Consider the following 23,602-nt stretch of genomic DNA (forward strand, 5'->3'; position numbering starts at 1 on the left):
TCTTGTCTTCTGTACACAGCAAGGAATGGAGAATAAAGAGAGGAGAGTCTGTAGACTGAGAGACTGCTTCAAGCCCACAAGTCGTCATCAACAACCTCTGTCCTCATTCTTTGCATAAATGAGTGGCTTTCAGAATGTACCATGGAGGACATTTGGACTGAATGAACAGGATGCACCCAAGAGAAACAGCTGCTGTTCAAAGAACTCATGGAAAAGGCATTGTGGTGGATTGGATGGATGTGGTGGAGGTGGGGATTGTCCTGCAGGGCTAAATTGCTTTTGTCATTCTGCTTTTATGAGGAACTGACTTCTGAAAAGGACTTAGATTAACTGGGTTTATGGTGTGTTATGTTGGTGAAAACTAGAGACATCGTCTTTGAGGTTCAGGTAGATGTTCTTACTTCCCATTGTGAAGGTCCTTCCATTTTGGGAAGTCTCAAATATGCAAGAGCAAGTGTCCAAGCCAGTCTACACTGGATTATGGTGACTCTAAGAGGTCTTCTCTTTGAGCCTGTTTTAATTCCCTCCTTTGTAAAATATGCTTGGAGTAAATCTGGATGAGCAACCGGTCCTTCGTGCCCAATGTAACTGATGCTTTTGCAGAGACAAGTGTGGATCAGTTGAAGTGATTCTTTCAAATATCTCTTGCTACAGTAGTATGAAGGTGGTTTTCCTCTCTGAGGCTTCCCTATCATTCAGCTGGGTTTGTTTTGTCACTCTGATGTTGTAGGTGGCTATTTTAAACCAATGAATGAGGGGAAAGGTAATTCTCTGGGACGACTGGCCTAGCTCCTTACAGCATCCTTAATTTTCTGTGAGCATCCTTACAGGGCTTGCAAAAAATCACCTCCTGGCTCCTGCGAGTCAGTGGAGAAAACTGCTTCATGCAGCGTCTTGGAGGAGACCAGCATTTAAAACCTGACCCATACTACTAGAGCATGGAGACAGGGACCTTCAACAGGCAGTTGCTTTCACTGGCCTATGTCTTAGAGAAAGGGCATTTCAAAATTACAAGTCACATTTGGTCTACTTCAGTCTTGTTATGAGCTCTCTGTTAGTCACCACATTTCTGGTTGCTGCGTCTCTTTAGAAAAGCCATCTGTCTTGCAGTTAGGTGATGGCTCCCATCTGTCCTTGTGTGCCACGGGAAGAAAAGCACTGCTAGGTACGTTCCTGGCACTGAAGTCCAAGTTATTTCAGGCTATGATGCAGCCCAAAGTTTAGTTCTTGGGTTTTGGTTGGGTTTGGTTGATCCTGAAGGAGATGAAGGAGTGCTTTTAGCTTGCCCCGACTAGGCTTGGATTAGTTTAAACTGGAAAAATCTCCTGTTAAAGGAGTTGAAACAAACCCATTTCATATAGTTGAAATAACAGTGTTTATTATCCACCTCTCCAAGTGTTTCCAACCAGGAGCTGAGCAAAACCATGAGTTTGCATTGCTGAACATTTGTGGGTGGCTGCATTGGTCCTCTATACAAGTACTTGAGTGCTTTTTTTCTGTGTGCCCTCCACAAGAAGCTTAGCAGGAGCCAACTTTCACTGAGCTACCCCAACTGTTGTGAGATAACGAGTCCTCATATGAGGAAAGGAGATTACCAGAGCTGGGCAGCTTTAGGGGGTTGGAGATCCAGAATCTGATTTTTGTTCTTGGAATACAGAGTGGGAGTTAACCTTGGTTGAGCTGTTAGTTGTGTGGCTCTGAAGGTAATAAGAAAGGATGTAGTTGTTCAAGTCATGCAACCTTATTCCTTAAGAGAGGGGATAAGAAAAGATGCCAAGATAAGAGAGGATGATAAATTGATAAATCCACCTGGGAGAGACCAGATTGGTGGATTCAGGATGGAAGCTGTATTAAAAAACATTATATATATATATATATATATATATATATATATATAAAGTAAGCTTTATAAACCACAAGGAAAACAGAGCAGTAATGATCAATGTGCCTTGAGGAAACAGCATATCACCAATATATAGGTGTTTGGTTAGTAAGTTGAATGCATTTATTCCCGTTTCTAATTACACTAATAATACAATTGGAAATAATAATTGCCATTGTTGTAAGAAAACAAATTGCTTATGATTTAATATGCTAAAAGACAGTTCAAATCACCAGGGCTGCACTGTCCTCCCAGTGAGGGGAGGATGCTTACATGAAGAATATTGAGCTCCCTGTTTTCTTGTGCCAGGCACTCGATGGGCAGTGTGACTAGCTGAGTATTGTGTTATATGTTATTGTGGCATGTCATAACAGCACCATGTTTTCCTGTCATTTCCACAACTTTTCCTGGCTGAAGTGATACACAAGCAAACCTTGGTAGTAATCACATTGTCCTGTTCAGCTTCCAAAGGAGAGAAGTGGACCTCATCCAGAAACTTTCCAGCAGGCTACAGTAAGCTTAACTCTCTGTGAGCCGTTATCAAGTATTTTCCATCCCCACACAAATGGCATTGATTAAAGTAATGGAATTTGTCTCAGAAATAGTGTCATTCCATCGAGGGTTTTTTGTATAATGATACTGCATGACAGGAATCATTTTACAAACTATCCCAGGTATGTATTGGGGTTCTTCTGGTGATTCCTATGGATGTGTTCCTGTCTCTGTTTCTTGTTCTTGGGTAGCTGACCATGGCTCTGGAGGTGCAGTGTTTCAGAAGGAGAGTTAGCATGCTCACAAGGGCTATTTAAATTGATGAGCTCAGGTTTTGCTGATGTTACTCTGCAATGCTTGAATCCAGTGTAAGCTTTGAATGCCTGGCCATGGTGGGCTCAGGGGGTGTGCTGCAGCCTGGTTCATGCCCAAATCAGAGTGAGTTTGAGATTAATGTACTCAGTTAAACTCAGGACAAGCTTCACCATGAGGAATTGAAAGGTTTCCTCTGTGACAAGGGCAGGGTTAATCAAAATCCATTGGAACTCAGTCATTTACTAAGGGAGCTTAATGGAAAATACTAACATTTTGAATGCCTCTGACAAACCCCATTGCAAAGAGTGTCCCTGACTTCAGACTTGTGAATGTGCTGGGCCTGGTTTTGAGGGCTGTGAAAGGGCTGTGCAGTCTTTTACTCTTGGTTAATATCTTTATTTTAAAGCTTTGGAGGAGCGTAGAAAGCCAGAGCAATGTTTGGGAGACTCTCTGCTGCTTGGTTGTGATGAAAGAGAGCATATGTGCTTTTGCTTTTAGTCTGAAGTAGGAGATGCAAAACTAAATCATTTCCTTCCTTTGCCACATTTTCTGTATCTCTTCTTCATGACTAGGAATCTGTTACTAAATATAAGCCTCAGGACACCTTACTTACATCCTCTTGCAAGGACGCTGTTGCACATCGGTTTATTGGAATCAGCAATTTCTTCTTGTGATGAATTTGCGGGAGCACCAACATTTTGAGCCCTCTAGAAAAAAATCTGACCTTTCTTTGGGAGACTTTCTCCAGTGAAATTGAAACTGGAGTTATTTTATTAGCATCAGCCTGCAGGGTCTGAAACCTGTATAAGTAACACAGTCATCGAGATAGAAGCACTACAACCTCTTGAAGATATTTGAAAGACGTGATTGAAATGTGTTAGCTGAAGTCCTAAAATGTGTTTTCACTCTGAAGTTACAAGGAGTGCACAGTGTCATTAGAACCCTGCAGTTTGCATGGAAGCTTTTTTTCTTGTTGTTAGGATTTGGGTTTTACCTTTGGCTGATTCACCGCAGATTCAGTTTCTGAAATCCTGCTGTGTCGAGCAGTGGTTTTGCCAAACTTGTGGAGAAGTAGAATGTGTTCTCATCAAGCACAGTGTAAATAGGAGCTGTAATGAGAGACTTCCTAGAAGAATCCAGCACCAGGCAGGCGTGTGAAGGACAGTTTGCTTGGATCTTTCTGACTCTACAGATGTGTTTTATTCATGTCTACTGTAATGTTGAATACCTCAACTTTTGGGCTTCTTTGAGCCCTACACAACTCTCGACCAAGTAAACCGAAGAGGAGATAGGTAGCTACTACCTACAGTATCTTTCTGACCTTGCTTCCTGTCTGATAACTTTCAGTTTTGCTCTAAAAAATCCACCAACTTTTCTCTGCTTTTCCCCACGGTCCTTCTTTTTCATGCCAAGGGAATGCTTGTTTTAGGAAGTCCAGGCATCCCTGCCCTTTGGTGCTAACATCAGGGCTTGGGGAACTAACACAGCCTGTCCCAGAGCTTCTTGCTTGTTTTTCCCAGGAGGTTCTATGTGCCTCTCCTCGTGGCAGACCTTCCTGCAAGGGGAATGGAGCTGGCCTGGAGCAGGGAGCAACATCCATTCCGAATGCGTGTGACCCCGTCCTTGGCCCGGCCGCGGTGCCTGGCGCCAGCCGGCCGCCTGCCTCCTGCCAAGCTGGACCCACGAGCGTTTTCATTTCTGACAAAGGGCAACTGTTCGCAGGAGTTGTTGTCTTGCTCGGTGCTCCTAATCCCTGGAATAACTGCTGTGACAAGCATAGTAACCATCTGCAGGAAGGCCGATCCGTTAAGGCCTTACGAGTGCAGTGATCTCAGTGCCCTCCTGAGCCCATCCTCTCTTCAGGTTTTTATTCCCTTTACAGCTTTTCAAAAGCAAGACAGGGAGTTGGAGGCTCAAGTTCTGGCCAAATCACAAGGAGTCCCTAAGGTGCCTGTGAAAATACTGCTTTTAACTCTTTGAGGAGTATTTAGTCCTCTTTAGCTGTTTATTTTTATTTTAAAGCAGGTATTAAGCCTCACGAGTACATCTTGCCCATCCTGATCCTTCAGAGAATCTATACCTCATTTTGCCCAACATTCCCAGCCTTAGAGGGATGGGGCTTGCACAGCTTAAAAGCCAAATGGTAAAGAGGAGGTGTTTGTCAGCTCACGTCTGTGCAAACTGAGCACTAAACACAGGGATTGAAATCAGATCGGAGGCAGGAGCTGGGGCTGGGCATTAGTTACTTTTCACCTTCACTAGACACTGTTCTGTGGTTCCCCTGCTATTTTCTGAAGCAAGCTGTTGCCGTATCAAGTGCCCTGGGATGTAGTGCAGGCTTTAGCCAGGCTTTTTTGTATTTTGGGGGCCTGTCCACCTGTGGATTTATGTCCTCATGGATCTGCAGCAGTGCAAATCTAGTAATAGATGTGCTGCACTGATGATTTACTTGTTCTTATTGCCACACTCAGTTCTACATCAGAGAATTCCCATTTTATATCAATACAGAGAGTCTGTGTTCTAGATCTGGTGGTTTTGTTTTTTTTTTGAGCTGCTTTCTTGTCATGGAAATCCCTTGGGAGTTTGATTTATAGTGAAAAATTGTGTTCAGTTCCTCTTAAAGCTAGGTCATGCTGCTTAAAGGAAAACTGCATCATTTACATGTGATAAAGCAGTTAAATGGGCAAAATCTGTGTGAAAGTGTCTGTCAGACTTATCATTGGGTTATTTGACCATTTCCCTGGGTGTCTGAGAAAAGGAAAGCAGGAGCTGTGACTGCAGTCCAAGGCAGGTGGAATCATCAGTGCATCACAGAAATGAAGCCAGCCTCCAGCCGTGAGGTTCTGTGGGTGATGGTGATGGTCCATCTCCGCTGCTCCACAGCACAGCTATAGAGGGCAGACCTGCAGAGGGGCATTTCCTAGCTGCTGCCTTCCCGAGCTCCAAGCACCCATCCTGCAGCTGCAGGAACAATGGCACAGATTCGCTTTCACACTACAGCTGGGGAGAAACAGGCTTCTTGTGTAACAAGGCAATAATGAATTCAGATTTGCTTTCTCTTCTGATGTAGGGTAAGAAAAGCAAAGTTTCTTGGGCAGAAAAACAGAGGGAAGAGTGGGGATGAGTTTAATGGCTTCATTTTAATAAATCACATCAGCATTTGAATCCTTTGACTCTCTGAGAACCTCAACATGAAATTTTACTTTGAAGCAAGAAATGGAAAGGGTTTGCTCAGAAAAATCCAACCTCACATTTCACTCTCCTGGTAAGGCCTCTCTGCCTTTTTTCCCCTGCCTTTTGGAGCAGGGTTCCTCTCTCAGTGGTTGTGCTTCTTCCTGCCCAGCTGGCAGGAGGTCAGCAGGAAATGCCCCTTTGCCGGTGCCTCCTTGGCTGATGCTTCTCACCTACCTTCTTCCAGCAAAAGAGGAACTATTTTTATGGTGCTGATAAAATAGGATGGTTGAGCAAGCAGATAGTGACTGATTCATGATTCATGTAGTTTCCGACATAATCAGCCTGCAGAGTCTGGAGGTCATGTTGCTTTTCTTTTTTTCTCTCTTCTTTTCTCTCTCTTTTCCTCTTTCCCTTTCTTTCTCCTTCTTTCTTTCTTTTCCTTCCCTTTCTTTCTTTTTCCCTCATTTTACTGCCTTATTTTCACTCGTTGCTTTTTAGTAAGCAAATTCCATGGAGATCCCACCACTCAGTGCAGTGATTTATTAGGCCCAGACACTCTCAGGTGTGTGAACAGTGCTAGTGAAGGGCTGTCACCTCTGCTCCCTGGGCTGCTGTGTCTGTCACATCTGCGCTGCCTTGTAGCGCTATCAGTAGGTTTCCCGAATTATTCTTAAGGGATGTGGAGGGACACCATAGGGAGTGGCCAATGGGAAATCTCAAGCTAGGCAGGTTGTAGAGCAGGAAAGACCAGAGCAAGCAGAGCAGTGGTGAGAGGAGCTGCTGAGTAAGGCTTCCATGGAGCAGGTCAAGGGTTCAGGACATGCAGCTGCTCAGAGCCCCAAAGTGCTAAACCAAAGCGGCGCAGAGAAGCTGAAGTGCAGCAGATGAAGCCATTTGAACCGGGCCTGCTCCAGTCACTTGACCTTTGGACCTGACCTCGTTGCCCTCACAAAATCCAGGTTCCAAATAAAGCCTGGCAGAGGTCGTGGTTGGGTGCAGCCTCGCAGCCGGCAGCACCCTCAGCTGCTGGTTGGCACACGGCTGCCTTTATCAGCACGGAATCGCCCATAACGTGTTTATTTAATGCTCCATGAGCTCTGTGTGTTTGGTGAAATACTTCACCTGTGGCCTGGCTGTTGGGCCGGCCCCTGGATGAGTGAGTGGTGACTTGATCAAATGCCCAAGAGAAGGGATCATGAGTTTGACAGAATCTCCCCTGTACACAGCATGGTCGGAAGGACCTGTGTGCTTTCGTATTGGTGTGCACTGCACTGGGAGCTGTCGTTCATGCTGTTAATGCTACTTGGAAGTGGGAAAAGTCAGACTTTTGGCTTACTTTACAACCCAAGAAGGGCAAATCAGCTACTGAATTAATGAAAACCTGACAAATTGCATGGCATTTTTGAGATGAAGAGTGTTGAAAATACTTGTGCATTTCCTACTAATTCAGTGATAGCATTGCTGCATTTGAACGAGTAATTGGGGCAGCTGAAAACAACCACTGAACTCTTCTGTCCTACACATTTGGGGCATTGGTTCAGTCCTTCCTAGTTGTCCAGGATTTGTGGCTTCAGTAGGAGCAATGTTTGCCTGAGGATGTTAATTCAGGGGTTTGGTAAAGAGCCACTTGAACAGGCAGGTTTTGTTTTCATACATTGCAAACAACTTGGGGTTTATCCTTAGAAATGATTGGCTCTTTATTTGGTTTTGAATAAATGAAATTATTGCTTAAAATGTTTTGGGGTTTTCTTTTTAAAGTGCAGTTTTCCATTAAGAGCAAATTCTTTCTAAAGTCCCCTGGATTCACACATTCTGTGTTGTAGAAACCCAACAAGAAGGGAGGCAGTTGCTGGAAGCATGGCAGTGTAGAGCAGCAGAAGCTATGGGGAGATGGGGCTCGTCAGTCTCTTGGTTCTGCATGTTACCAGATCCTGCTTGAAGCCCAATGTATTCTGTGCCAAGTAGAAAGAACTGTGTAAATGAGTGATTAGAATGACTCTACTATATGAGACACATTGAATTTTACACTGCAGCTGGAGAAATGTAGATGCAATCGAAGCTGTGGGCAAGTGTATGTCATTTTTGATTGAACATTTTCCCCTCACCCCTGCACCTCCCCACCCCAACCAAATCCTTTGTGGAGTCCGATTGTTGCTGTAGCTTTTGTGAACCCCTCTCTTCTAATGTTTAATCAAGTGCTGAAAAGAGACATTTACAGACTATTTAAAATGTGGAAAAATTGCTTCCCAATATTTTTGACAGAGAGAGACTGAGAACACACAGCATTGAATCATCAGGAAAATTGAAGATTTCCCCTGAACAACATTGGGATTTTACAGCAGAGGACTTGAAAGACCTTGGAGAAATTGGACGAGGAGCTTATGGTTCTGTCAACAAAATGGTCCACAAACCAAGTGGGCAAATTATGGCAGTTAAAGTAGGTGATGCCCATACTTACGTTTGTACTTCAGTCCATTAGGGATGAAATGTGATGGAGAATTAATATTCTTCCATCTAGCACCCATCTACTGCTCTTTTTCTATTTATTTCCAGTGTAAAGGCTGCTATTTGCTGAAAATACGTTGTGTAATGGGCATATTGTCAAGTGATTTGTGAAGCTCTCATAATTGCTTATGCCCTTTTGAAAATGTCTATCAGGAACCTGCTGTTTTGAGGGGATCACATGTCTCTGGAGACTGATAATGGGGCATGGGCCTTTCACCTCTGGGTCACTGGTTCAGATACAGCCTAGGTTGATGCTAGGTACAGGTTGACATCTGGCTCCGTGGTGGCCTTTGGGATATAAGGTAGAGACTTCAAATTTGCTTTTTATGTAAGCATGTGCCATGGTGTAGCCTCACCAGGAGGAGCTGCAATGGAGTGGGCATCTTCTAGGGAGTGTTCTGCTCTTGCTGGTGTATGATGGAGTGTCTTTGCTTTGCGCTTTCCATGCTGGACCTGCTCTGGAGATGGCAAGTGTAGCAGTTTTCTGGACTGCCCATTTTTTACCTCGTGCTCCCAAAAATCTCCCCTTGAAACTAGAAGCAATGTTGTAACCTCATTTCCCAGGTGGAATCATTGGCATGCTGCATAGTGGTGCTCACTGGGCATCTTGGAGGAGCTGTTTGTCTATCAAGCTCGGTGAAGTGGGCAGCAGCTGTTCTCCCTTCCCTCTCTCTTGTCCTTTTCTTTGCTTGCTGCTGGCTGGTAGCTAATAGCATCAATCTTAACTCTGTGAATGATACCAACTGTAAGTGCTCCCATGAAAGAGCAGAAGTGAGTTATGGAGGAGTCCGTGTTGCTCTCTTTTCCAACTGTCTGTCTTCTTTGGAGTCTTCCCTGATCTGACCTGGAAACGTTCTCTCCTGCTGGTCTCACATGCCAGGTAGACTTGTCTGAGCCCCAGCTCCAGCTGCTGTGAATATTTGTACTTGTTTCTAGTGTGTCACATTACTGCAGTAACCACCACCCTTTGACTTTCTGCAGTACCTACTGACTTCCTCACAGCAGTGGGCTCACTGGCCAGGTCTCTTGAGTGTTTTGGATCACCATGCAGTGGTGTTTCAACCTGGTTTTGAATCCCTGAAAGTCTCCAGTGGAGCTAGTGGCTGTCTGCAGCTAAAGGGTTGTTTTTCTTAGTTGCCTTTGGTGGAACTTGGAGTTTGCAGATCACAGGTTGAAAACTGCTGATGAAAAGATGTCTGGGTACCCCCAGCTTCTCAAGCCCAGGGTGTGGGACCTGATTGACTGTCGTTTTGCTACAACAATCATGATAGCCTTGGGTAGGAAAAAGACATGTATACAGCTGGGTGGCTTGGTTCAAAGCTCTGCAGCATGTACCACTGTGGTGAGAAGAGTGCTGTGCTGGCTTAGCTAACATCGTCAAGGAGGAGATGCATCTGCTAGCACAGATACTGTGTTAGCACAGACACTATGTTGTCCCAGACTCTGCAGAAGGGATGATCAGCATCATGGGATAATCTGGTCAGTATGGAGGGTCTGTGGTGTGGGTATAGCTCTCATCTGGGAGGCAGAAGGCACCAACGCTGTGTTCTTGAAGCGCACAGTTGGAGGTGACATCGCACAGCATGTTGAGCTGGGTTTCCCAAGGGAAGAGAGGTGGCCTGAGCCTCATGGGGGTGCTGGACCTCGGGGCCCACTTGTGAACAGATAAAATCCAAGAGGTTTACAGTGTCTGAACTTTGAAATGCCAAAGCTGTGGGCTGGGCTGCTGCCACTCTGAGCCTTGGGCAGGCATGGTGAGGCCTGCAGGAGGGGGAAGTTTAGAGGGTCCCAGCGACTGCATCATTTCCAGAGTGTTAGCGGCAAAGGACTGTTCTGTTTGTCCCAGTGGGGATAAAACATGAAGCTCATCAAAGGGAGACCTGGGAGTGGAACAGCAAGTGAGATCTCCCAGTGCAGCAGCAGCTATTCCACAGCGTGGATGCTTCAGTTACTTGAGGTGAGGTTTCAGGCCAGGGCTGAGTGTGGACTAGCTATTAATTCATTCTGAACTGCAAAGTCTTTTCTTTCTCAGGTTGCTGTTGCTTTGGGGGCAGCTGAGGTTGTGCATTAATCTCCCTGCTCCTGCTCTGTTTAAATCTGCCCTATGGGCCATCCGTGTTTGGGGCTGTCACCTCCTGTTCACTCTGTGTCCCCCAAGCCTGTGGTGTCCTGACAACTTGCAGAGCTGTTGCTGTCTGAAGCCCCAGCTCCCACCCTGGCTTCTGGAGAACCAGGTACTCTCCATGGTCTCTGCTTGCTCTACAGGCAGGAACTGAACTTGTTTTCTTTTCATTCAGCATAATGTGCTTCTGTTGGCAAGGTTTAGAAGTGAAGTGGTGCTTTGAGAAGAAAACCTGTCAGTCTGGTGATTTGAGGTCTTTAGTATGGTCTCAATAACACCTGATGCAGTTCCATGGTGTAGCACCATGTTATGTGCAGGGCATCAGGAACGCTGCCCTGCAATTAACTGGATTGGGGAGCCAGTGCCTCTGGTTATTTGATGGTGCTGCTGTCCCTTTCCTGTGCTCCCCCAGGAGCAGCATCACTGCAGCAGGCAAGTCATCCATGGAAGGACATCCGGCAGTACAGAATAGCTTCATGGAGGCCACAAGCCAAAAGTTGTTTGCTGTTCTGCACTGATGAGTGAAACAGAGGTGGTACCAGAAGCTGCTGATCAGATGCAAAGAAAATGGGTACAGGGGTCTCCCCCAGCTCCTGCTCCATCTTCCCCACCCTGCTTCTTGGAAGTGCCAAGTCGTGTTTGGAGCTACCATGCCCAGGAACAGGCTGCATCCCTTGTGGCTTGTCAGACCCTTCTGCTGCGGACAGATTCAAATCTTCCTTGTTTTACAAGTGTGCAGTGTGAAATCCGTGGAGTCATAGAATGGTTTGGGTTGAAGGGACCTTAAAGCTCATCCAGCTCCAACCCCTGCCACAGGCAGGGACACCTTCCACTAGAGCAGCTTGCTCCAAGCCCCTGTGTCCAACCTGGCCTTGAACACTGCCAGGGATGGGGCAGCCACAGCTTCTCTGGGCACCCTGGGCCAGCGCCTCAGCACCCTCACAGGGAAGAGCTTCTGCCTAAGAGCTCATCTCAGTCTCCCCTCGGGCAGGTTAAAGCCATTCCCCTTGGCCTGTCCCTGCAGGCCCTTGTCCCAAGCCCCTCTCCAGGTTTCCTGCAGCCCCTTTAGGCACTGGAGCTGCTCTAAGGTCTCCCCTTCAGGAGCCTTCTCTTCTCCAGGCTGACCCAGCCCAGCTCTCTCAGCCTGGCTCCAGAGCAGAGCTGCTCCAGCCCTCGCAGCATCTCCATGGCCTCCTCTGGCCTCGCTCCAACAGCTCCACGTCCCTCTTGTGCTGCTGCCCCAGAGCTGGATCAGGACTGCAGGGGGATTTCCCCAGAGTGCAGCAGAGGGGCAGGATCCCCTCCCTCGACCTGCCTTTGCACAAGGAACAACCTTTGGTTCCCTGAAGCGTGGTTTAGCTCAGCCTTCTGCTTTCCCTCTGCTGTGGCACCGGTGCTGCAGAGCACCAGCTCCTGCTACCCGTGTGCTTCTAGTCAGTAGTTCTTACCACTGCAGGAGAAAAACTCCCAGGTGCTGAATATCATTCAGGATAATGTCTAACATAAATAACCTGACATCTGCAGGTGGAGGCACCAGTTTCGCTTTTTCCTTTCATGTGTTTTGGCCTTACCAGCCAACGGATGGATCCTGGCACCCTTCAGAGGGTGTCTGGCTGCTCTCGGGGGCAGGGCTGCTGAATGAGTCAAACCTTTCAGCTGTTCTCCATCCCAGCAGCAAAGGAGAAGAATGGGCAAAGCAGGAGGATGAGTTTCATTGTGTCACTGCCATGAAACCACTGCAGCAAAGCTTTGTCTGATGGAGTGTTTTTGAGGAGAGGCTCAGCTGATGAGATCTTGTTCTGCTTCTCCCTCTCTCTTTTGTCCTGCTTCTCCCTCTCTTTCAGCCTTTGTCACACTGTACCTCTCCGAATGTCTATTTAAATAACAAAAGTACATTATGTGCCTCCGTAGGAACAGGCCGGGGTGGCTGCAGGAGCAGCTTGTGAGGCTGCTGCCTGAAGCAGTTTGGTGTCGGAGGCACAGTTAGTCTCTGCTTTTGTATCCCTTACCCTTTTTTGCCATAGAGAACCTTTTCGTGGAGCTATCAGGAAGCAGGCGAAAGGCTAAAGGAAAGAGGAAGCCAACTCAGGATTCGTACTCACACGTTTCTCATTTTTACCCCTGAACTGTTATACTGAGTTTTGCAGTTCTTCCTAAAAGACAATCCACTTATTCATTAGGCTCCCTTCCTCTCTCAGATCTTCCTAGAGATGCAAAGCCCCTGCTTGCTGTCAGTCGGCTTGTGTTGTGGTCTTCCTGTCACTGCAAAAACCCTCTTGATTCTCTTGAGGATTTATTGGTATGAGGTCAAGACTCTTCCAGGTGGGGAAGGGAACAGCCAATGTTATCCAACACGAGCTCTGTCTCTGCAAACCCGCAACCGCGTGGCCAGTTTGTACATCAGCTCCTCACCGCCTTGGCAGGTTTCTCTTTTGGGCATCTCTCTGAAGAAGTCCCTGCCCTGGCTGACATTTGCCTACAGCACAAGTACCAGCTTTCTATAATATTGCCTCGTCCAGCTTTCAGTTCTACCCAGTGTCCTTTCACTTGGCTTCTGGTTTCTTCTTTTCCTCTTTAGTCTGTTTTTGCCCAATCTATGGAAGTTCGTAAGTGACTTGTGAATGATGTCCTGAGCTGCTTCACTCTGTGGGGAGACCTGGTCCCTTCTCAGGATCTGTTCCTATGCTGTCACTCCTGAGTTTATTCCAAAGGCTCTTTGCAGTTCCCCAGCCCGCTTTTGCATTTGCCCTCCAGCATCAGCACCTCTTGTTGTCCCAGCTGCTCTAGGGGTTTGTGCATCTTGTTTCATGAGGGTACCACCAGTTTGAGGAACAGATCTCATTGCTCTGTTGTGTCTTGAACACATCAGAGGAATGAGAGGCCCGATCTTATTGGGGTGAAATGGTTTTCTTGGGAAGCTCACCCAGCAGCTGGGGGGTTTCTTCCTGTGCTGAGTTTTCCCTCTGGCGCTGGGGATAGTTCACACACACACAAAAAATAACTTTGAAAGATCTTTGACATACTTGGTTTTTCCATAAAAGCAGAAATTAATAAAAACCCCAAACTGGAACGAAAGCTGGGGAGTGAGCAGGACTTTTACTTGAATACTGTCTGTAATACCAGGTGAGGGTTTTATTAGCCAGAGTACTTAAAAAGGCCTCTTGAAGGCCAGGAAAGCTTCTTGTTTGACGAGTCCACAAGCTAAAGAAGTATTTAAAGCAGGGCAGGAGCTTGAGCATGGCAGTGATGTCCTGACCTCCACCTCCTGCTCTGCTCCCCATCAGCCCCCAGGGCCAGGCAGCCCCTTCCTGCCCTGCAGCAGGGATGCCTCTGACATTTGGGCTTCTGCCAGTTTCTTTTCAGCCAGTTCAACTGCCTGGAGCATACACCATCAAGAGACAAATGGACTACTTTGTGCGTTGGTTGACCTTCAGGCTTCTTGTCATGGCCTCATGGAAACATCTTGCATCTCCTTTCCATTCATTTTTGGTCAGGAATAGGACATTAAGCCAGCTGGGGAGAGGGTGTTTTTGTCCACAATCCTTGTGTTTGGTTTTGCCCAAACCCAAAAGTTGTAGTGATTTTCTGCTGATCTAATGTGATTAGATCTTCTAATGTGTCCCCGTATCTTCCAATATGTGCTCCTAGGTGTCCCTGCCCATGGCATGTTGGAACTAGATGATCTTTAAGGTCCCTTCCAACCCAAACTATTCCATGATTCCATGAACTGTATGAATCAGCCTAGCTGATTTAGTACTGCTCTGCAATATTGGAGTCTAGTCTCTGGTTCCAGCCAGTGTCCTTAGATATCATTGCTGGTTTCTTGTTTTCTGCTTAGACTAGCAGTATTTTTGACCAGACTACAGGTGGGCTTCCACTTCTGCTCTGAACTTGCCCTAAGAAAACCAGCAGCAGTTTCAGGATCATCTGGGAATGATCAGGAAAGCTGGCTAAGGCACTGCTTAAATATCCATAAAATTCAAGCCCCTGAGATGCCCACTAAAGATCCCTGTTCTTCCTGGAGAAGCCAGTAGGCTGTGGAGCCGTTCCTTGTTCAGAGCACAGTGCCTCTTTCAAGTAATTTTGCCTTGTAGTCAGTGCTTCCTCTCTCTTTCATCTGTAGCTTTAAACCAGATGTTATGTCTTCGGCTTTCACAAGTTTCCTCTGGTGGCAGTCTCACAGCTGGGATAGGTTGCTAAGTATCAGATAGCCCTGAGAGCAGACATTTTAACATCTATTTATACCTCCATTATCTCTCCATCCTTACCTGGGTGCTTGGTAGCCCATAAAAGCCCACCAAAATGACACCTCAGTGTATTTAGCTCAGTCAAGGTGCAAATTCCATTGTCCTTCTGATTTCCCACCTGACTTCTGAAGTCTTGGGGCTTTTTGCAAGCTGACTTGATTGCAAATCATTTCCATTCTTCACCCTTTCCCAAGTTCATTCCTTCTGGTTTACTGAGCAAAACTTTGTTTCACTCATCTGGCTGAGTAGCTGACTGAGAGTTGGGGAACCAGTGCTCGAAGCCCTGCTGGTAGCCCACTGGGGGGGCAGTGAATGAGTAAGGGCTAAAAGGAAATGGGGAGAGAGCAAGAACCTTACTAGAAGAGGTGGGAACGTTGAGCTCTGACATCCTTCTGTCAGCAGGAAATGTGTTTCGGAGTGGTAGATGAATAGTCTCACCCTCAGCAGCAAGGGGATAAACCCCCTTTTGCTGCTGGTTTGGTGTCCGCAGTCCCGGCCATCCCCTGGAAGTACTGTTCAGGGCTGGGCTGTGCTTCCTGCTGAGGACATGTGTGAGCCCTGTGCACAGGACAGTGCTGCCTTGTCTTGGAGTCATAGAATTACAGAATGGTTTGAGTTGGAAGGGACCTCCTAAGCTCCTCTGGTCTAGCCCCACTGCAGTGAGCAGAGACATCTTCAACTAGATGGGGTTGCCCAGAGCCACTTGAGTCTTGCAACTCAAGGAGCTGGTTTTTAGTTTGGTGTTTATACCATTTTCCTTTTCTTTCTTTTTCTTTCCTTTTGTTTTTGACCTGTCTCTACCCACTGCACCTGAATCTTTCCGTGTGTGTACCGGGGGTGGGTGATGTAGCTTCTGTTTTGGGTCTAGTTTCTGCAATCTCTCTGGATTTTGGTTTGAGAGTGGTCCAGTCCATAGCATTAGGTTATCCTTTTGCTGTTAATGCTGCCCAGAGTGTAGCTTTCAAAGCTCTTATTCCTGTTATCAGAAGGCTTTGTCCTAGCTTGTGTTTGTATTAAAAGGGCTGGAGAATTTTCCTCTGGAGGATGTGATGCAGTTTAAGTGTGAGGCGAATAAGGAACTGTTAAAAAAGAGACTTTCCATAAGCTTCTGCTACAAACCCCACTTTTTCCAGATGTGGCTTGTTTGGCCATGTCAGTGACTACATGCAGTAGAGTGACCAAGCTCTTCAGGTAAGACCTGAAGCTAAGTCAGATCTGTCCATCCCTGTCTTACATGGTGCCTTCAGGCTGTTGCCTCACCTTGTGCCTTCCTTCCCTGCCTTCTCACATGTTCTTGGGAGAGTGAGTCTGTGGTAGCTGCTGCAGTGTCTTGCAGTATGCCTTGGAGTTAGATAGCCTATCGACATTATGGTTTCTGTGCTCTTCAGGTAGTGGCTGCTGTTGACTTCAGTCACCTTTTGCTCTTTCTTCCTTGTTTTGCTCATTCCTTACCTGAGGAATTGTAACCAGGCTCCATGGTTACAAAGCCATCTCTTCCAGCCTGGGCTCACCTCAGCTCAGTGTGGTGCTGCATGCTGCTGCTGAGAGTTTCCTCTCCTCTTGAATCTGCCACTCAACAGTCTCCAGCACTCTTGTATGAGACCTCCCAATCTTGCCTCGTATCATTATGAGGCATATCCCTGAAGCAGTGTTTGTTGGGGAATCCATGCTGGCGTCTCAAGGTGTTTTCTGGCTCCCTTGTCTGCCTGGATGCTTTACCCTATAGCAAACCCACTGTGCATCCTCTGGGTCCTCCGCCTGCAGTTTCTTTTGCTCCCTGGGGTGATTGTGTTTGGGAAAAGGAGGAATCTTTTGGTTCAGTGTTGGTCCGGGGTGCTGTTAAAATCACCTCCTCCCTACAACATATATTTCCCATGCGCTCCAGAGTTGGAGAAGTAACAGCAGAGGAGGAAACATAGAGGTGGAGGAGATGCTTTCAGGGGAAGTTGAGAAGTTTGAAGAGCATGTTGTAGGGATGGCTATGACAGGGATTGTGCAGGTACAAGGGGAATGCAGAGAAGCCTTCGCTGGATGACCAGGAAAGAGGCTCTTTGGAGACAGACATGGTGTTGGCACAGAAGGGAGATGTGAATTACAATGTGGAGAAAAGTTCCTTTTGGTATTGCTCCTCACAAAAGGTGAACTTTTCAGAGTGCTCAGTGAGAGACTAAACTATTCCTTATAGGTCTCACCATGGTGGTTTTGGCATCCATTGTCAGAGCAATGGCATGCTCATTTCACCGAAGGCTGATGATGAGCCACCTAAAAGGAGACCTTCAATCTGCTCAGGCTTGGCATTTGTAGAGCTTTATATGGTATAGACACAAGACAAAGAAATAGTCAAATTCACCAGGCTTTCTTCAGTGACATGCCTGAGCTTCTGTGAAACAGACTTGAACCAGTGACCTAGAGGTGAAGCATTTTAGTTGCATTACTCATCCATTGAGCCATCTTCTTGCTCTGTTTGTGACTACAAAATCCCACCTGCTCCATGGCATAGCAGGGTGCGGATGCTGCAATTGGGGGTGTGCTGGGCAAGTCTCTTGCCACTTTTCCCGAGTATTCCCTAGAACTCACTGGGAGGGAAGAGGGCATGAACATGACAATTGCTGCTCTAGGCCAAACTAGAGCTACTAGAACATAAAGAACGTGTGGTGAAATACCAAAATATCAGGATACACCAAAGGTAAGGAAAATTACAGTGTCCAAAACAGTGTCCAAACTTGTCTTTATTTTATGTGAGTCATCACAAAATAGTCTTCAGGTGCATAATCATGCTTCTCAGATAGCGCTCTATGAATGGTCAGCCTTGAAAGTACCTTCATGTTCTTAAGCCTTGTGCTTGCTGAAAGTGTGTGCTCTTGATGCCACCAGCAGTTGGTGGGAGCGGGTGCTGGTATCCTGCAGATTTTTCCCACAAGCTTAAATAACTTTTCTTTCTTGGATAGCCAAATAGTTTTTCTCCTCAAGGAGGGTCCAAGCTACCTCTGTTGCTTTGGACTTTTTGCCAAATTTTAATGTTTTTATTAAAATGGGGGTTTTTTTCAACATGAGTCACACCTTCAGGATCATTTATTTCCTGGCCTTGTGATCCAGGGAATGCATTTATTAGTGCAAGATGTTACATATGTCTGTAAAATGACATGGAAAACTGTGGATGGTCTTTTCCATCCTTCATTTAAGAAGCTTCATGTTTAAATATGTAGTTTTTCTAGTTTCAAACTTGCATTGTTCTTTCAAGCCCAAATGAGACTTTATATATAGTGTATATATACAGATATATACACATAGTATGTGTGTGTATGCATACATATATACATTTTTTTATATATATATATATATATATATCTTTTATATAGTGTTAATATTCCTTAGACCAGTACTAGGTAAAATGTTGTTAGTTTTATAAGAAGAGCTCACAGGACTGTTGCCCACCATTAGCATCACCAGAGCAGTGTGTTCCCTGTGTTCTATGATGGTCCCTTTTCCCCCTGCCCACCATGGGTAGCAGATTCTAAGACCTTTTTATCTTCTGTGTTTGTCTTAGAGATTTTAAACATAGTGTTCTTTGGTTAAATTTCAAACCAGCCTTCGAGCCCCGTCCAACATGGCCAAGAACTGTGTGGGAATTTGTTTGGAAATGAAAGGCTGAATCTGTTGGTTTGCTGTAGTTTTCCATGAAATCTCTGCACTTGAATTTCATTCTGACATTTCATCTGAAAATGTTGATGCTCACGGAGGACTGGGGATTTTATAGACTGAATTAAATGGCTTTAGGGGCTTTCAGTTGCATTTCTTACTTGAGAACACAGCTTAATTCTCTGTGGAGCATGTGTGAGCATGCCTTGGGGATTGTCTGCTCAGCCCTGGGTTTGGGGTCCCTGGCATGTTTCTCCAGCAGTGGGTTTGAGGGTACAGTAATGGCATGTAAGTGATAAAGTCTCTACCACTCTTCCTCTTTCAGAGAATTCGGTCGACAGTGGATGAAAAGGAACAGAAGCAGCTTCTGATGGACCTTGATGTAGTAATGCGAAGCAGTGACTGCCCGTATATTGTTCAGTTTTATGGCGCACTCTTCAGAGAGGTGGGCACTCCAAACTTGCTTCATTCGTAGTAGAGTTTGGGTTTTACCTTGGGGTTGGTTTTTTTTTCCCTTTGCAGTTTCCGACTTGCAGTAAGGAGGAAAAAGTTAATTTGTGTCAGGTTTCTTAGCTCTCCACTTTTAATCAAGGGTATTGAACCAAGAGACCAAGACGTCTGGGTGCTGCATCACACATCCATGCTATTCCCGGTTGTTGTTATGTCTCTGTGCATTTCAGTCGCCCTTTCTTCTCTCTTGATGAGCTCTCATGTCTGTGGCTCTCCCATGCAAACTGATGTGCTTCATGGCATTGGATGTGAGATGGGACCATGTGGAGGACCTCTGTCCCTATAATGAAGGTGGTTGCTGTGGTAGTAGTCACAGCTCCCCACAAGGTTATCTGATACATGTACAGATCCAGGCTGTGTCAGAGACTCGCAGACATGCATCTGCCTTGAAGTGGTTTGTACATGCAAATACATGAGAAAACAAGGACAATGGTGCTGGGTCAGACCTGAAACTCCTTGCAGGGTCTTCTGTCTCTGGCAGTGGCCTGCAGAATCTGTTTGCAGAAGTGCATGTGATACTTTGCCATAGCAGTCGTATGCAGCTTAGTGTCTCCCGAACGAGGTGTGCTGTCTGTGTGCTCAGGAACTCTCCCTGGATTTCCTTGCCATGGGCTGTTCTGGAAGGCAGGCAGCCATTCTAGTGAGTGAGCTGTTGCTGCAGAGCAGCAGAGCTAAGCTCTAGAATGCTGGAAGTTTGCAGAGTGGGAATACTAAACCACTTGGGAAAAACCTGTTCAAGGTCTTCTTCTGAAGCCAGCCAAGTGTCTCAGCTTGCAGTGAGGAAAGTAAGTGCAAACAGGCATGTTATTGTGGCAGCCTCTGTGAGTATGAAGAGTTGGATTTGGATAGGCAAAAACTACTACACAGATACTTCTCCCTAGTTGTATTCTTACATGTTCAGCAAGCATTTTCTGATAGTGATGGTCTTGTGGTCCTGCTTGTCCCTCAGCAGGCAGCATCTTAATACATTTGCTTCTTCAATCGCAGAATTACAGGATGGTTTGGGTTGGAAAGGACCTTAAGATCATCCAGTTCTAACCCTGTGCCACAGGCAGGAATGCTTCACACTAGACCATGTTGCCCAAGGCTCTGTTCAACCTGGCCTTGAACACTGCCAGGGATGGGGCAGCCACAGCTTCTCTGGGCACCCTGTGCCAGCGCCTCAGCACCCTCATTCTGAAAGATGTCTTACTTTATGTCCAAGCTACATCTCCCCTCTTTCAGTTTAAAGCCATTGTTCCTTGTCCTGTCAGTGCAGGTTCTGGTGAAAAGTCTCTCCCCATCTTTTTTATATCCCCCCTTTAAGTTATAATGTTATTAAGTTATAATGCAATAATGTCTTCCTGGAGCATTCTCTTCTCCAGGCTGAATGACTCCTGTCTTTGTAGCAGAGGTGCTCCAGCCTTGGAACATTTTTATGTCCCTCCTCTGGACCCACTCCAACAGGTCCATATCCAACTTTTGTTGCTCCCAGAGCTGGACGCAGGACTGCACGGGGGTGTCTCACCAGAGCAGAGTAGAGGGGGAGTTTTACCTCCCTTAACGTGCTGGCCATGCTGCTTTTAATGCAGCCCAGGCCACGGTTGGGTTTCTGGGCTGCAAGTGCACGTTACCACCTCAAGTCCAATGTTTCATCCACCAAGATCCCCAAGTCCTTTCAGGGCTGCTCTCATCCCTTCATGCCCCAGTCCTTACAGTGGTGAGTGCCCAGTCCAGGTGCGGGACCTTGCACTTGGCCTTGTTGAGCTTCATGAGGTTCACGCTGGCCCCATGGAGCTGATTGGTTTCTCCATGCTGTGTCAGTGAGAGTCCTGTCTCCTGCAGATGCACAAGGAGCTTTCCACGTCAGTCATCAGAGATACTGTGTTGAAGAGGATGTGGTCACTCATGTCCATTTGTTACCTCTCAAAGCAGTACTTGGCAGGAGGGGGAGAACAAAGGATGATTGCTAGGGTATCTGCAGTGATTGGGACACCTTTTTCTAGAGAGGAGGAGAAAAAAAAGCCTTGTCTGCCTCGGGATAGCAGCCGGAACTCCTACACAGTGTGAGTGCAGCAAGCCAAGTTAAACCAACAAGCTCAATAGTTGATAAAATTATTCCATGACAAAATTCATTGCAAGTTGCAAAACATGCCTGGGAAGGCAGGAGAAGTGGCCTGTGCGGAGCTCCTGCTGGTAGGAGAAAAGAGATGGTATGGATGTGTCTGTGGCACAGTGCTCACCGTGGTGTGTTTGTGGACATATCCGTGGTCAGTTGATACAAGGTAGTTGCTCTCTGCTGTTGATACACAACATCCTATTTCTATGGAAAACTTTGGCTGTGTTGGCACTACTCAAGGCATCTGTCCCTGTGATCACTCCCCAGTCCAGAGGAAAAGTGTCTTCTGAGATACATAAGGATGGTAAGGGGGTTGGAACTAGATAATCTTAAGGTCTTTTCCAACCCTAACTATTCTATGATTCTATGTGAGAGCAATGACACTCTTCATTCCCTCTCACTAGTGTAGATGCAACTTGCATAAAAAGGTTGGCTACTCCTTGCAGCGTGCTAATTTGATAAACCTTCAGCATTGCCCAGAGAAGCTGTGTCTGCCCCATCCCTGGAAGTTGGGGCAGGAATTTCAAGGCCAGGTTAGATGGGGCTTGGAGCAAGCTGCTCTAGTGGAAGGTGTCCCTGTCTATGGCAGGCGGTTGGAACTGGAGGAGCTTTAAGGTCTCTTCCAACCCAAACCAGTCTGGGATTCTATGGGTCTGTTGATGATACCGCAGAATCATAGGTGGTGGATGTTAGAAGGGACCTCTGGAGGTTGCCTTGTCCAGCCTCCGTACTCAGCTGGGGCCACGTAGGACTGCTTGCCCAGGGTGATGTCCAGATAGGTTTTGAATATCTCCAGGGATGGAGGCTCCACAGTCTCCCTGGGCAAACAGTTCCAGTGCTTGGTCACGTTCGCAGGGAAAAAGTGTCGCTTGATGTTTGGAGGAAATCTCCTGCATGTTGGTGTGTGCCTGTTGCCTCTGGTCCTTTCATTGGGGACTCTTGAAAATAGCCTGTCTTTGTTCTGGCACCTTCCCCTCAGGTGTTTATACACATTGATGAGATCCCCCTGAGCCTTTTCTTCTCCAGGCTGGACAGTCCCAGCTCTCTCAGCCTTTCCTTGTGGGAGAGATGCTCCAGTCCCTCAGTCATCTTAGTTGCCCTTTACTGGAGTCTCTCCAGTATGTCCATGTCTCCCCTGTATTGGAAGCCCAGAACTGGATGCAGCACTGGAGGTGTGGCCTCACCAGTGCTGAGCAGAAGGGAAGGGTCACCTCCATCAACCTGCAGGTAGTGCTTTGCCTAATACAGCTCAGGATGCTGTTCACCTTCTTCACAGCAAGAGCACGTTGCTGGCTCAGGTTCAAGTTGGTGCCACCAAGACACCCAGGCCAAGCTGCATTCCAGCTGGGTGGCATCTTTGTGACACGGGAACTTGGGACTCTGCATTGAGAAGTTGGTGGTGAAACAGATTTTCAGTACACCCTGGAGGTGGGCAGTGATGTTTTGAATGAGATGTTCAGGGTGTTCCTGGACAGTTTTTGGAATGCCTACAGGTGCATTAGCACCTGGGAACCCAGTAAGGATTAAAATACATTATTTGGAAGAACAGCTCTAATGAGAAGAGAAAATTAAGATGCTTTTTTGTAATTTTATAACTGGAAATCAACCTGATCGAAGAGACCTAAAGAGAAACTTTCATTAGGATGGTTATGTCCTCACAATCCCCGCAGAAGCAGAACTTTCTCTTATACATGAGCATGTTCTTGTATTTGATCAGGAAGTGGCTGGGTGACTATTGTCCCTGACCAGTTCTCAGTGATATTCATCCACTTTGCCAATGAGTAAGTCCTTTCAAACCCAGAAAGAGTTAAGAACTTGCAGAGGCTTGAATCTCAAAGCTGCACAATTGTGGAAAGGTCTCTTATCTTTTTTCAATGACATGAATTCATGTTGATCAGGTAGAGTTTTGTGTTGTATTGCCAGATCAATAAATGCCCCAATCCGGGGTTTCTGTATGACATATACTTCAGGAGGCCAAGTAAACCAAGTATTTCCTTCGGTGCTTTTGATCATACAGAGGTTTTCATGCTTAAATTAACCTTGGATCACAGCTTATTGTAGAGTTTTTGATAGCACACACATGGCTTAAAACACACACATAGCTTATAGGGATCTGGTGTGATTCCAGATGCGCTCAACTTACACTGGTGCTGGATCTGCGTTGCCTCTGAGTCACTCCAGATAATATGGAAGTGCCTCAACTGCATTTTGCCTTTGTTGCCTGTGCTGGAAAGAGAAACTCTTTGCATGTGTTGCCTCATTTTTTTTCTGCAGTTTCAGTCTGAATTGATTCATCTGTAGCCAGTCGTTTGTTCTCTAGTAGCCTGAGCTCACCTTTCTCTGTGTCCCCTGAAGCACTGGTCATGCCCTCTTCCTGCTGCGCTGCAGTTGCCCCCTTCACTGTGGTGGCTCTGCTGCTGTGTCCAGCACTGCACCTTTTCGGTCAGTCCCTTCTGCTTTGTTTTGGGTGGAATGTGCACTTTCTGGGCTCAGGCTTAGCTCCTGCTCTGCCCTGTGCTGATGTAAAAAGCCTGGTGCCAAATGAGCAGTGTAAAATGGGCTGCCCATGGCTCTGAACCAACAGTCATCTTCCCCAGCTAGCCCATGGGTGGCTGAGC

The 23,602-nt window shown here is 46.5% G+C and overlaps 1 protein-coding gene across 4 annotated transcripts in view; it reads left to right on the forward strand.

Annotated features, from left to right (window-relative positions):
* Positions 1 to 23,602, forward strand: part of MAP2K4 (mitogen-activated protein kinase kinase 4) — a 75,743-nt gene that overhangs the window by 33,970 nt on the left and 18,171 nt on the right. For all 4 annotated transcript variants that reach the window (XM_080629078.1, XM_080629080.1, XM_080629077.1 and 1 more), the window contains exons 3-4: positions 8,126 to 8,300; positions 18,702 to 18,821. In XM_080629078.1, coding sequence (XP_080485204.1) covers positions 8,126 to 8,300; positions 18,702 to 18,821 — 295 coding nt within the window. The remainder of the gene's footprint in view (positions 1 to 8,125; positions 8,301 to 18,701; positions 18,822 to 23,602) is intronic.

The sequence above is a fragment of the Psittacula echo genome (assembly GCF_963264785.1).
Source record: "Psittacula echo genome assembly, chromosome: 14".
NCBI lineage: Eukaryota > Metazoa > Chordata > Aves > Psittaciformes > Psittacidae > Psittacula > Psittacula echo.